The sequence below is a fragment of the Tyto alba genome, unplaced genomic scaffold (genome assembly GCF_018691265.1).
Source record: "Tyto alba isolate M040663 unplaced genomic scaffold, T.alba_DEE_v4.0 Super-Scaffold_1, whole genome shotgun sequence".
NCBI classification, from domain to species: domain Eukaryota; kingdom Metazoa; phylum Chordata; class Aves; order Strigiformes; family Tytonidae; genus Tyto; species Tyto alba.
Window position 1 is genome coordinate 20024814 of NW_024881261.1, and position 14357 is coordinate 20039170.

Below are 14357 nucleotides of genomic sequence, written 5' to 3' on the forward strand. Positions count from 1 at the left end.
TAAGGAAGGTTTAAATGAAGGTGTGGTATCCAGTATGGGGCTGGGGTACCTGGGAAGGAAGATCCCTGGAGAAGAGGGGACTTTCTCCCCTAAGGTAGGGGCTGCGGTAGGAAGAGGGGCTGTCAGCCTGGGCTCTGAAAGGGCAGGGCAGGGCAGGGCAGGGCAGTGGGCTGGCCCAGGTGTCTGCTGCGAATGTCGAGCCAACACAGCAGTTGCTCCGTGATAAGTCTGGATGACCTTCTTGGTGGCCTTCTGCTGAACTTCCTCAGCAGATATTGATCACACTGATGTCTTTCTTGGGGCCCAAACCTGGACACAGAAGTCTAGATGAGGTCTAAGATACTTGTATTCAGCTCATCCTGCAATCCCAGACATGGTAAGGACATTTCCTTTCCTTCTTCTCGTTGTGTGTGTGGCTGTTCTGGCTGCTTTGCATCCCATCCTTGAAGTACCAATTCTTAATGCTGGTGGCTGTCTTGGTTCTGGTTTTAATAACAGGAGGGACTGATTTGGGCAAACAACAAAAATCCTGTTTGTTGAAACACTTACCTTGCTATCTTGGTTTTTTCATGCAACACCCGTGATTCACTGAGTTTGGCTTAAAGTGTTACAAAATACAGGCTCCAGTCTATGCCATGGAGGGCTTTCTTTGTGCTCAATGGGGCTGTTGAATTAATCCCATCCTGAAGTAGAGGTGCAAGGGAGCTTTACAGTGCTGCAAGAATGTTGTCTGGGTACCTAACAATCTTCCTAGGGGTGGGTGTTTCTGTTGTCCAGACACTGGCCATTCCAGGCCTACACTGCTGATGGATGGCAATAGGAAGATAATGTCTGGTTGCAGGAAACTCTGTCAGGTGGAGATCCTATCTGATTAACATTTGGAAATTGTTGTCTTCCATTAGAGAACTTGGCAATCCTTTGTAAAACTCATTTAGGTCAGACGTGATGTTAGGTTGAACATTAGATTGATTTAGGTGTTCAGTATGGAAGACACTGAACGCTGTGCTCTTTCCCAAGCAGTGCTGGTCACTGACCTGAATGCTTTCCTGTAACCTCTTGCGATGTGTGCCTGTGGCTGGTTGTTCTTGTACAACACAGGAAGGCCTTCTAGAGAAGTTTGAACTTGATGTCCTGGAGTGCCCCTTGGTGGCTGCTTCCAAGCTGAGTGAGCTTGATCTCAGACCTGTGTCCACACAACCAGGTTTTGAGGCACTGCTAGATCCCCCTTCATTCATTTCCCAGAAAGGGCAGTCCCTGGTGTCTGCCCATTGCTTACTTCAGCTGGGCAGAGCCACGTGCTCTGGTTCATGGAGAATATGAGTTAGTTCATCATTAGCCCTGATGCTGTGTCAGGGAAAAGGCACCACTGGTGAGGGTAGGGGGAGTTTGGTGTTGTGATTCTCTGTTTTCTCTCCTTTCCATCGTATGTTCTGTGCAGCGTCACGCTGTCAGGTTCATCATGTGCATCTTGTCTGAATGTTAGGTGGTGCTGCAGAAGTGTAAGCGAGAGCAGAGGTGAAGGAACTTTGCTTCCAGGCAGTTGAAAGAGGCGCTCGCTTCCTCTTTACCTAAGCTGGAATTCTTGGTCCTGCTCCCCCTCCCTTCAGACCTAGAGCTTGTGTTTGTATTGGGTGTAATGTTTGATGTGCTCGTGTCAGGTCTGGCCTGCTACATTGTGGAGGTGGTCTAGCTCTGTTCTGAGTTCCCTGGGGTGGTCAGGACACTGGGGTTTATAAATAATGTGGTGTAGGTGAGAGTAGTCACTTTGTGTCTTGGACTGACAGCACCTACAGAAGTTGTGAGCTCACTTCTCAGTGGTACCACAGGCTGCTACAGGAGGTGTGTCACCTCCTTAGCATGTGTTTTCTATATGCATGAGACAAACATGTTTTGCTTATATATTGATCTCTATCATCCAGATTGCCATCAAATGAGTTTCATTTGCCACAAGTCTTGATTGAGGAATCTGGCTTTAAACCCCCACCCAGAAACACCCACAGTGCCTGAGCTACTATGTTTTGTCCTGTAATGGTGAACCCTCCTGAAATAATTCTGTAGGTGAACAAGTGGAACACACTAACATGGTGAATTGAGAAGCTAGCAGAGCTTGAAACAACTTCTTTACTGACAGTGCCAGAAATATTTCTTGAGATGGACACTGTCATTCTTTGTGTGCAGGCTGCTGCGATGTCTGCATCTCGTCAATCCTCAGTTGCCAGGTTATGAGCATGAGGGAAGTTGTGCTCTTTGTAGTAAGGGGGTTAACAAACTGTTAGTTAGTTAGGGTAAGCAAGTATCTGCATATGTCTTAACAATCAAGTGATTTCTCTCTGACATAGTTTTTCTGAGTTTGGATTCCTTGGCATTTGGGCCGTTAAATCCAACTACTGTCTGCTTAGATGCCAGCGTAGTCTAACAAGTAGTGGTCTTTTGGGTCTGTCAGTAATGTGAGGAAGGAAAAACATGTGAAACACTATCAAGAGGATAGATGATTTAATTTTAAAAAGATCAATACTACTTCTACAGAGAAATTAGTATCTCCCGTTTTGGGTTTTCATGGGATAACACCTCTGTCTCGGATGAAATATGTGGTATTTATCTACAAGGGAAGTGAAAATTAAATCTTAGTTGTAGCAAAATCAGTCTTATAAAAGCTAAAATTTTCCAAAATAGGTGATCACTTAAATGTTCCTTCTAATATGTTTGTATGTTTGGTGATCATCCCTATGTACCTCAACTTCCTCAGAGAGACTGCAGTCACCAGAATGATATAACACCACAGAAAACAATATAAGAAAATTGCAAACCAATTGACAGTGACTTGTAAACACCCATACCAATCCCTGTATCCTTATTCTACTGCTAAATAGAAATCTTTGGGAATTTTAATGGATGAATGAATTCCCTGTGTGAAGTTTTAAGGGTGTTTTCTTATTAGTTCAATGATTTTCCAATACATTTTCTCAGTTGCATCAAGGCCCCAGATGAAATCAAGATGTCCCCAAGCAGGAAAATGCTCAAGGTAAATGAGATTAGCAATCCGAGGAAGTAGTTTTGCCATGTCTTTTGGATCTGCAAATTTGTCTCGTCCACCGCTCCAAACAGCAATTGGTATGCCTATCTTCTCAATCTTGTATGCAGGAGGAGTAGACTGTAAGAAAAGGAGGAGACCTGAGTGAATGCTGTTGCATCAGAAGTTGTGTTTAGAGAAAAGACTCTGTGCAAGCATCTCTCTTTCCCTATTGCACTCACTGCAGTAAACCAGTAAGCAAGAAGACCACCCTCTCAGTGTCGATTTCCCAAACCCCGTTCCCTGTTGTCCATGAAAAGGAATGATCCATTAAATTCCTGTGTCTTTTCTTAATGCATGTCTGTGAGTTGTCCTGCAGTCTGACACCTACTTGTGCCCCTTGGAGGTGGAGATATGGAAAGAGCAGTGTCTGTGTTTATCATGCAAGGACTGCAGAGTTGTTGTTCATGTGTGTCCCATTTTTGGCTTATGTAGGGTCCTCTTCATGCATTCATAGGGCATTGAGTGAAAAACTTCTAGCTGTACTGTTCTAGTCTTCACTTGGCACTCTATGTTACAGTGTAGTCCATGAGCATACTTCTCTTGCCCATCATCACAGACAAAATCAAAGAAACATGGAAGAGTAGAATAGGGATCTTCTGAGACCTAAGTCAAATGACTTAATGCAGGATGTTTTTTTTTTTTTTTGTCTACAGGGCGGTAAGGGACCATAAACAAGATGCTTTACATTGACCCCTATGACCTTAGGAGTCTGCTGTTTTTCTCACTGACTGTTCTTTTGGGTAGTTTCCTAACCACACAATGTTTTGGGAATAGAACATTGCCCATTCCAAAATTTAAAAGTCAGTACTTAAAGACTATATGTGTGTATGGAAGGTATCAGAGAAATCTTTGGAGTCTTTCTCCACCTGCAAAATGTGTCACCCATAAAATAACCTGCCGTGACTCGGAAAAGATCATGACAAGTCAACTGATCTGATCAAATCTCAAAAAGCTGTCAGGCAAGTTATCAGTGTTGCAGGTGGGGCACAGCATTTCTGAGAGTTGCCTGAGCAGTAGCCAAAGCTCCTAGTGACCAGGTTTTTTCTGTTTCCTTTTTTTGGGACAGGATACATTAGTTCACCACAGCAGTTGTCCCCACTGTTCTGTACTCAATCATCCTTTATCCTTTCTGTTTTATTTTTGCAGTAAGTAGCTTCCCAAAACCAAAGTATGCATTTCCACTGTGTTGTGGTTTGTTTTTTTTTTTTTTTTTTTGTTTGTTTTGTTTTGTTTTTCCCCTACCAGTCTATGGTAAATGAAAGGCAGACTTTGAGGATATCTGTGGAAGTGAAGAGCTTCATATTCATCCAGTTCAAGGACCTGGGTGTGTCTCTTAGCCTTTTGGGAATGGCAGGTAAATTGACATGTTGTTGGACACATCTCTGCATCAGTAGGGGAGGCAAAACTTCTCTTAGCTGTCTGCAAGGATCTGTCTATGCCTTGTCTGTGAGTAGACTTTTACACTTATAAGTATTAGACTTCAGTAAAACATTACCTCAGACCAATCTCCTTCTTTCTGTAATGCTCAAGGTGCTAAAATCTGAATTTTTTCTATTCTTATTTTTGCCAGGACCCAAGGATGGGTTCTCAGGGAAAGCGTATTGCCTTACCTGGTTGTATTTCTTCATGTTTTCCTTAGAGCCATAGTCATAAGCTTGAAATCGGTCTGCACGTGTTAGCTATTAATATTGTAACAAAGACAAACAAAAAGAAAGTGTTAAGGGAGAGAGTAGAGTGCAGAAGTTGTTTTCTTGCCTGTGATTGAAGGCAAGGCTTAGGCAGTGGATAGGCTCCCAGGGGTACTGAGGATGGATCATAGGGTGAGCGATTTCATTGCTTTTTTCCCCTTGCTAACATTCTGTCCTGATCCTCAGCTGACACCCTTGGTATGTTTTGTTAGTAAAATTCTGCTTGAATGCCTTAGCTATAGTTGGGGTCCCTGTTTGTCACATGAAGGTAAGCAGAAGAGGCAATTCCCCACTTTGCCGCTTGTGCCAGCAGAAACATTTTTGTGGTTAACCAGCTTTGGGAGATGATCCAGGCTGCAATTAATCCTCTGGGAGAAAAGGTTTAACCTGCATTACTTCTTTTTCTGGCTCATCCCCAGGTTCCTCAAATTTCCACTACACTCCTACTACCTGCCAAGTGCCTAGACCATGCTTGCATTCTCTTCTGCAGCTTTCAAGGCAAATGTCTTCATAAATAAAAATGAGGGCTGGAAGACACTGAGCCCAACGTGCAGAGAGGCCTGATGTGCCCTGGGGAAACCTCAGTGCCTGATACCAGAGGGACAATTCAGGCAATGGTAATGGTCTGGTGAGGTCATGGGAAAGGGTGCTCCTTCTGTGCGAGGTGCTCACAGCAGCACGTGAGAAGGTGTGAGGGGAAGTTTCCCAGATCCACCACATCTGGACTTCCCTGTAGGCTATCAGTTGTATAAAAAGCAACAGTAAGAGTCTGTTTATATGTTAGTATGCAGTTATACCTGATGCCAATGAATAAAGTTTTGTACTGATATTCCAGCAGGATAATGTCCTATGTATGTATCTATTCGACTCTGGAGAGAAAGCAGAAGTGTTATAAAGGCAGTGATCCAGTGCTGTGACATAATAAAGCTGTGAAGGACCTGCTGTTGTGTTAAAAACCCATTTTAATAGAATATTCTTCAAAAATCAAAAAGAATGTTAAGGAGACACTCACAAATCTATGAGTTTACAGTAGGAAGGAGTATGTATAATTTTGTCCCTTTGGGAGGGTCTTTCTCACATTAGTACTCAGTCATATGGAAAACACCTTTTGGGGAGTGTGTATGGCCTTTCTTTTTCCCAGTTTCTACTGTTTATCTGATGCTTTTAAATAGTGCTGTGCTTAACTGGTAGAGGAGGATTGTTATTAGACTGTTTGCTAGAGTATAATGAGTCTGTATGTGTGGGAGCTTTTTATGGGAACACTTGTTAAATAGTCTGAATATGAGAGATCAAAGGCCACTGGAGATCAGACATGTGGAAGGTTGCAACAAAAAAAGATGGCAGCCAGAGTAAAGGAATGAGATCTTGCTGTTGAGAGAAGTGTGAAGAAACAGCTTTGAGTTTTGACTGGAAATGTTTTGATGTGTAGCGACCAAAAAGAAACAATCCCTTATGTTCATATGATCTGAATGTCTTCCTGTTTAGGAAGGAAAATATGAATTGTTCAAAAGAAGAAAGATTTTTCTTCATCTATTTGTCCATTTTAAAAAGCTTTGGTAACTGTTCAACTTTTCTTTGGCTTAGCTCCAAAAGAGGGGACACTGAGGGACATCATTGCAAGATGGGACCATTCTGAATTCAGCCTTTCTTCCTTGTGTGATTTGAATGTGTCAGGTGGTATATCTCATCATTAACTGAGGTCCTAGTTGGCATTACTTGAAAACCTCAACACATTTCTCTATGTCCCTGCAACTGTATATAGATACAAGGCAGAAAATACGTTTTGCTTCAAAATTACTGTAGTTTTATTTGTATTAAGGTGTCCTTGGACATGCTTACCATGTTCAGATTTTGTATCCTGGTCCCAGCTATGTAGCACATGATATTGCCACAAACTTTTTCCATGGATCTGCAGATCTGTGTTAGAGGCCGTTTCAGCAGTTCATTTTGCTGAAGAGCTCCTTTGCAGCCAAGTAGTAACTGAAGGGAGGAAAAGTGTAAAACTTTTTTTTTTACCTTGTTGAAGGATTATTTAATGCAGAAAATGGTCACTCCTTCTTCTCTAATATCCTTGCCTCTCAGCTAAGATTGCCAAAAGTGCTTTCTATCCCAGTATCCTTTAAAATGTGTTCTTCTCAAGAGCACACCACATGTTCTTTCTGCTTCTTATTACTAGGCATGAGTCTCGGAAGTCACTACCCATCTGATTTTAGTCCACTGACCTTGGTGAGAAAGGGCAGTTGGCTGGATGCATGACTGCAGAGTATAGGAAATCCCTTTTTGCCCTAACATTTCTTCCAGGCAAGTGCACAAACTGTAGTGTTACTATTACTACCAAGTAAAGAGGGAGCAGACATGAGAAGGATGTAGAACTGGATGCTCTATAGTCACATAATTGTTACAGCTTGGACAGAAAGAGGATGTCCTCCTGCACACTTTGACATAAAGTATATCGTGCAGGATTTCCACCATTCACACCAAATTCTATTAAATTGACAAATTCTGGTGTGAAAGAGGTATTTCCCTTTAAGTTTCCTTTATAATTTTACAAGTAAATATTTCACAAGCATAAATGAACTGCACATCTAATAAAATTAAGGTATGAAATATCTTATTTGTAGTTTTCTACTAGTGCTTAAGCCTAGATTTAGTAGACTGTTAGGCTCCTTTTCCAACATTTTTGAGCTCCCTTCAAAAATATTGAACAAATAATGATGAAAGTATGTCTGCTATCTTAAAGAAGTTACAAAAGAGATACCGCATCAAGCCTTGCATCTTAGCTCTGTGGAAAGTCTGAAGTCCACCAGCACTATCAGTGATCTGATACACTGAATTCATTCTTAAGTCATCACCCCATCAAAATCAGTTCAGGTTGAGTGAGTCTGGTAGAGCCAAAGCAGACAATTTTGTCTTTTAGAAAGAGGAATGACATACCCTGATCAGTGACTGGGGAAGATGTGTCAATGTTACTAGAGGACTGGTGGCATATGTGATTGTGGCTACTGGTCCCAAAGCAAAGAACACTTTAACCCTTCGAGCCAATTCAGGATAAGTAGAAAATGCTATGAAGCCTGCAAACACAGAAGACACAAATTAAGTTATTGAAGAGATCTCCACAGATCAAATAAATAAAAAAACAGTAGGCAGCAAAGAAGTGAGACTAGATTAGCAGCCCATCTGATGTCCAGATGTGAGACAGAGTTCATTCTAAGGATACAGGTTCCTTAGAGCATAACCAGATAGTGATTTTCTTAGAACTGACAATTTTGTGTTAGGCCATTTTTTGGGGAGAAGATGCATTAATCTGATTTTCTTAATTCAGATTCCTTCTAAAGTTCCCCAAAATCTAATAAAATAATGATTTTTTTTCAGCTTGCAGTCTCTAAAAGACTATATGTTCATGCTGGCATGCAGTAATACAATAATTATCTGAAGAGTAAGAGCAGAATTTTTACTTGTAACTAAGTGAAAACTTGGGTGAGAATGAATGCACACATAAAAGAAGAGTAGAAGGAAGGGTGGAAGGGTGGAAGGAAGGGTGCAAGGAAGGAAAAGCAAAAAGGGTGCACCCCGTCCTGTTTTCTGAACATGTCTAAATTTCTCCACTGATGGATTTGGTGAGAACTTTAACTGGTTGCCTAAAACATAGGTATCTAAAGACAAAGAAGGTGATATCTTGGTCTGAATGATTTGTTCTGCAAAAAGACCCTCAGAATGCATATGTGAGAAGAAAGGGAAATAATTGTCAAAAATGGGGCTATGTGCTTCTTCCCCCCATTTTCTCCTGTTTCTGAATTTATTTTCGTAAAAGGGTAATGGCACACCATGGCATAAACCTCAATATCTATTCATAGATATTATGTATAAATCATAAATACTAACATTACCTGCTGTTGAGCCTTCAGAGTGACCAACATAGTATACATCCTTCTGTCCAGTTTTATTCATGATGAAGTACAGTTCCGCTGGAATATCGTATTTACCTATTTCATCGAAGCTACAGGGGAGAAACAAAAAACTAGCAGACAATTTGACTATCACAGTGTGAGTTACTGAATGTCAGTTTTGTGTCTTGCACCAAGCAGATCCCATTGAAAGATGAGGTTGCATGCTTTGTCTGCATTCTTGCTTGAGTTGGGGAAGGGGGTAGAGGGATGCAGCTATACTGTCAGGCTGCCTGATGCCTTGGGCTCTCTGCAGAGGAGGTGTCAGTTTTGTCCATTAGCTGAGGCTCTTGCAGAAGTGAATTTAATCATTGCTCTCACCAGCATGGGTTACAAAAAATATTTCTGCCTCAGTTAACATCAGTTGTGATAGATCAGATTTCTAAACTGAGCTGAGCAGTCTCCTCTCCTGTCTGCACTTGGGACACAGTATCTGGTGGGATACTTCAAGGTTACAGGTGTCTCACAGTTTTGGAAGTCTTTTCCCCAAAGAAACCAGCACTGGGTATGGACGAAGGTGACCTGTATACTTCCAGCTTTGCTTCTGTATGTGCTGATTCCAGAAGGGCTTGTCCAGATCATGTAGCCAAGCCCTTCTTATGACCCCCTTGACACACCCAGAAGTGCCTGCACGTGGGAAAAGGAGTTGGTATAGTCTCCTTGGATGTTGCATGTCCCACCTGAAATCAGATTATATGAAAACCAGTAGGGTTTTCATATAATCCAGAAGGGGATTTTCTCGTATAACCAGAAGGGGAAAGGTTCTCCATCCCAATATTAACTGCTCAATCTTGCTAGTCCCCTGTAAGTTGCTTTCTTCAGTAATTCTTTCTCCATGGAGTACCTGAACTGCCAGAACTCTTTCTGGCAGGGCTTAAGGGTCTTGTGTTTTAAAGACCAGGTATTTCCTCTGCTGTTTCCCAACCAGACGTCATAGCCGGCATCTGCGAGGATGAAGCCCAGGCTGTTGTTGGGCAGGTTAGAAATCCAATGAATAGAATCTCCTAAAGTACCATGGTGTAGCAAGACTGCAGGCTTTTTCTCTGAAAAAGAAGAGTGTTTTCTTATGCTGTAGTAGTAAGTAATGTGTAGTTAAAACTGGGGTGCAGAGTCTGGTTTTGCAGGAGTTTTTTAACCTATATACAGAATTCAGGCCACATTCCTGACGAGGCGCTCTTGCTGAGATGGAAAGGTGTGGAACATGCCATTGCATGTGCAAAGGGGAAAGGTGGGGAACCCATGTAAAAGTTGGCTCTCAGACCTTCTTTATGTCCTGTGCTGTGTCATACCTGTATTTTGGCTGTTCCTCCCAGCAGGAATTCTGAAAACACCAAGAATGTATCCATCCTCTGTGGTAACTTGATATTCCTCACTGGGGTATCCATGATATCTGATGATTTCACTCTGTGGGAAATCAAAGATTTTGTTAACAAGTATTTACAGTGTAGAGATGGGTGGGGAAGTGTCTAGAGGCTGCTTCTGTCCAGTAATGTGAAGCTAGCCAAGAATGTGCCAGGAAGATGAATGTGATAATGTATTGCTGGCTTTTTCTCTACTGCTCTGTGTTGTACTGGTAGGAAGGGACCCAAAAGACATTCCTGCAGAACAACAAAATCCATGCCTCTCTCTTTTGGGGATGGTTAGATAATAAGCTGTAACATAACCATGGAGGCTGGAGGAAGAAAACAAGAGTGAGAGCAGTTGAGCTGTGTTTGTGTGATGTGGTTTGTGTATACTCTTTAATGCTGTATCTCTCGAATTGAAATATCAAGAGCTGCAATTGCTCAGGTATAAGCACCTAGTTATACTTGGAGCTTTCCTGACATACTCCATTTTGCTTAGGTTTTGGCTGCATAGTAATTGCTGTAGAAGTGGTATCTGAGCATTACACAGGCTTGTAAGAGTAGCAGGATGACAGAGTTCAACTGTGCAGTAAATGAGACTGTTACTGGGCCCTGCAGCTTTGTTCTATGTGCTGTCATGTGTTAGGACTGTCTTGACAGTAGCTTTTCCCTGAGCATCCCAGTGCTCTCCACCACTTTTCCTGGATACCTCTTTGTTCTTTTAGACTTCAGGGATGATGCTAATAAATGGCTCTGGTAAACCCATCCTCCTTTAGAGGGTAACCAAGGTGAAAAGTATGGATATGGGCTGCTCAGTGATGGTAGTGCAAGGCCTCTGGCCACAGGGACCACGGCTGAGAATAAGTACTACTGAGCTTGTGAAAAGATACATCAAAGTCTTCTTCAGACCTGCTTAGGTGGTAGTTGTCTGGTATCTGACCCCCAATTATGGGACAAAGCAGAACTGTATTGAGTCACTAACCTTTTGGGAGATAATTTGTCATGTTTTGCAAGGCTGATACACATCATACTTTTCTACAGATTAAATATGTAGCAGTATCTGTATAAGTCAGTGTCAAAAGCTATGGGTTTTGGTCCATAATGAATCCTTTCTTGCCAAAGTGTGGTTAGGCAAGCCAGGTAGGGTGGGTCTCCTAATACAGACTCACTCACAGCACCACCTATTATAGACTTGCCACTATTGTGAGGAAATCTTTGGTGATTCAGAGCAAGGGGTCTTGGATTACTTTGTGTTGTGAGAATCTGCTGTTTGAGGAAGGGGTTCAATCTCCCTTGCCATTGTACTGAACAAACATTGTTACAGAAAGGGAAGACCTTGCTTCCCTTGAGACTAGAAACCAGCCTTTGCCTCCACTGCAAAGGGATTTTCTGTTGCAGCTCTGACTTTTTGGACCATTAAAATTTCTTCTAGGCTGGTACTCCCTATCATAGTGATGGAGTGACTACTTTGAAAGGGCCCTACTTTTAGTATCCTGCCAGGGACTGTTAGTAATGGGGTAGCAGTAGTGGTACATGGAGAGACACTTTAGAAAGAAAGGGAGAGAAGGTAACCCAACTTACAACGTTCATAAAGCATTCAGGGTTGTAAGTCTTCCTGTACTGGCTTGTGTCTGAATTCAGAGTGGAAAGTGTTGTAAATCCTGCTGAAAAGGCAATTCCTTGGGAGCAGAGCAGCACAAGGAGGTACCACATCTTGGGGCTGTATAAAAGAGCACATGAAGGGGTGTTTGTGTTAGGAAGAGAGTGCTGTGGAATTCCACAGGAAGACCTAAGTGTGAAGTCTCCTGAAGGTTGCCTAAGGTCTGTTCCCCAAGGGTCTGCTAGAATAAGTACCTGTGTGAGATAAGGACTGTCCACAGCTCACCCTATTTAACAGGGGCCAGGCATGAGTCAAAGGCTTCACAAGGATATGGAATCAACCTGGGGGAATGTGCTTGTATGATATCGGTCATAGTTTGTGCCATGAGTTCTTTCCTTTCTCTCTCACCTTCCTATTTTAAATATGTGTTTTGGCCACCTGGAGGAAAGTCTGCATCTTCATGGTTTCTAGGGATTGACTGATGGTCACAGGGAAGCTTTTCTGAATAGAAATTGTAGAATGCAGTCCATCTAGTGAGTGTCCTGCTTTTTGGCTGTAGCCACCATTGTAATCAACATAGAGGAAACAGACAAGTCATAAAACCAGAGTATATTATCTAACGTATCATGGGGAAGATTTTTAAGATGGGGAGCCTGGAAAAGATAGCAAAAAGGTTTGTTTTCTCTAAACTTCTTAATGAGGGAGGGTGTTCTCAATTCTTCTAATTTTTGGTTAAAGCTATCATACCCCTTGAGTCACTAGAACATTTGAATTAAACTAAAAATGGGATATACCCTTGATCTTAATATTGGCGTCCAAAATCACTCTAGTTGATCTACTTGGTAGGAGAATACTTCCATTATTCTGTCAATAGAACAGAAATCCTCCCACATGTTTGCTCTGGAAGCACAGCTTTATAGTAGATCCTCCACTGCTTTCTGCTGTTTTATTCAGTTCAAACAGAAGTAAAACATGTTCCCCTATTTCTGCATGTGGAACATCATTTGGGAATAAAACTGAAAAGTTCAGCTTAAGTCACAGTTTGTTTTTGTACTACAGGTGAGGCAACAGGGTAGCTAAATTGTTCCCATTTTTAGAGTATACTTTTTTATATACACTATATTGTCACCTGGTTTAGCTGGCATATTTTAAGGCACTTCCAGATGAATGCTTGTAAACTAGATTGTGCCAATTAACTCCAAGGCTTGGCACGCACTCTCCCATTAATTTCAATGTCAAAGTCTTGACTGTAGGAGCCTTGAACAGCAATCTATCCTTTATATGTAATGAAACAATGTCAAAGTGCAGCATTTACCATGGCAAACTGGAATTAACAGAACTATTTAATGAAAAAAAAAAAAAAAAAAGGTAAAGGAAGGTACCTGAAAGTTACATTCAAAAGACCATTTCTGGAGACTTTTGATATTTAATGCAAATAAGCTTTAAACCTTCTAGAAATTCATCAGTGTACTCTTGAGAGAGTCATATTTTTTTCACATGCACTGTAAATGGGATAGAAAGGCACCAGGGTAGTTAATGAAGCTAACAGATGTCAGAATCTCCTCGTTAACTTGCAAGGAAAGCTTAAATGCATTTGGAACTATGAAAGCAAAATGTCCAATTTATGTACATGCTTTCAATACTGAGTTTTTTATGCATCCACAGTAAAAAACCTCAGTAACTAGAATAAAATGAAACCATCAGTTGCTTTTTTCACTTTTGCGCAGTTCTTCCTTTCCTCAGCTTTAGCAAACATGCACTTTGATGCATATCATGAGGCTTGTAAATCGGAAGGGATGCAGGTTGTCTATGTTGACAAGCAACTGCACAAAAGCAAGGCTGCATATCATGAGGCTTGTAAATCGGAAGGGATGCAGGTGGTCTATGTTGACAAGCAACTGCACAAAAGCAAGGCTGCACATCTTTATGGAGAAAGGCAATAGAGAAAGAGACCACGAACACATATGTGCAAGCAACTTACCTCTGCTTTGACTGCCTTGCTCGTATCTTCTGCTGCAGTTCCTAGTCTGTCTCCACTAGCAGACTCATTCACTGGCAGAAACCTGAACCAATAAAAGGAGAAGCAGTAGAGTGCTGTGTGATGCCTGCACATATATGAGTGCTGGTTTGTCAGTATTTAAGGAGTGGAGTTATTTTATGATAAACAGCACCGTTGCATGACATTCTGAAAGACCAGATTGCACCATGGAGCAGGAGAGGTAAAGAGGCATCTAACCTGTAATTAGAGTATTTAACAGGGACCTGGGGGATTCTTGTTCCCTGAGGCTGTGACAGATTTTGATCTGTACCACTGCTTACCTTGAGGAGTGCTGTGACAACATTGTTTTGGGACGAAGAAGAGAAAGAGTCTAGCTTTTTTCAGCACTTTCTACCTATGAATGTGGTCTCTGCTGCTATGGTTTGTACAGAAGCTGACATGGTCACCGGTTCCACAGCTGTCACTTGTTTTCTGAGCTGCTGTTTACAGATTGCTCAGTGACAATTCTTCTTTGTTAGGTAATCTTAGAATAAAAATACAAGTGATTTGAAGATGTGAATTTAGCATCACACACATATTCCTAAATTTGTTGTTCAGTGAACACCACACCAGCAAAGACCAGTTTTCCCTGAATTAGTCTGCTTCTGTAGAGATTCTCAAGTTTTGAATTAAGTTTGAAAACATTGTGTGAACTTTGACCCAGAGAGCAT

The 14357-nt window shown here is 41.7% G+C and overlaps 2 protein-coding genes across 3 annotated transcripts in view; one reads left to right on the plus strand and one right to left on the minus strand.

Moving 5' to 3' along the window:
• Positions 1 to 5: 5 nt before the first annotated feature.
• ANKRD22 (ankyrin repeat domain 22) overlaps positions 6 to 14357 on the plus strand; it is a 30042-nt gene continuing 15690 nt past the window's right edge. The window contains exon 1 of one of the 2 annotated variants that reach the window (XM_033001775.2): positions 6 to 376. In XM_033001775.2, the coding sequence (XP_032857666.1) occupies positions 374 to 376 (3 nt within the window). In that variant the 5' untranslated portion in view covers positions 6 to 373. Of the gene's footprint in view, positions 377 to 2980; positions 3023 to 14357 lie in introns of those variants that run through there. The other variant, XM_042788954.1, reaches the window with a different exon arrangement.
• LOC104360101 (lysosomal acid lipase/cholesteryl ester hydrolase) lies at positions 2477 to 13936 on the minus strand. The gene is made up of 10 exons (XM_042788935.1): positions 13630 to 13936; positions 11630 to 11768; positions 9995 to 10109; positions 9550 to 9748; positions 8649 to 8758; positions 7696 to 7832; positions 6601 to 6741; positions 5559 to 5630; positions 4684 to 4752; positions 2477 to 3151 (listed from the first exon to the last, which is right to left on the minus strand). The coding sequence occupies exons 2-10, from the start codon at positions 11759 to 11761 to the stop codon at positions 2918 to 2920; spliced, it is 1209 nt and encodes a 402-aa protein (XP_042644869.1). The 5' UTR covers positions 11762 to 11768; positions 13630 to 13936; the 3' UTR covers positions 2477 to 2917.

Bases quoted from the DNA above. Each gene is read 5' to 3' on its own strand.
- LOC104360101 (XM_042788935.1), bottom strand. From the start codon at position 11,761: ATGTGGTACCTCCTTGTGCTGCTCTGCTCCCAAGGAATTGCCTTTTCA. The intron at 6,742-7,695 runs GTATGTCATTCC...TCCTCCCTTCAG, and splicing joins TTCCCCAGTCACTGATCAGG to TTACTACTTGGCTGCAAAGG. The intron at 5,631-6,600 runs GTAAGCATGTCC...CTTTCTCTCCAG, and splicing joins GGATACAAAATCTGAACATG to AGTCGAATAGATACATACAT.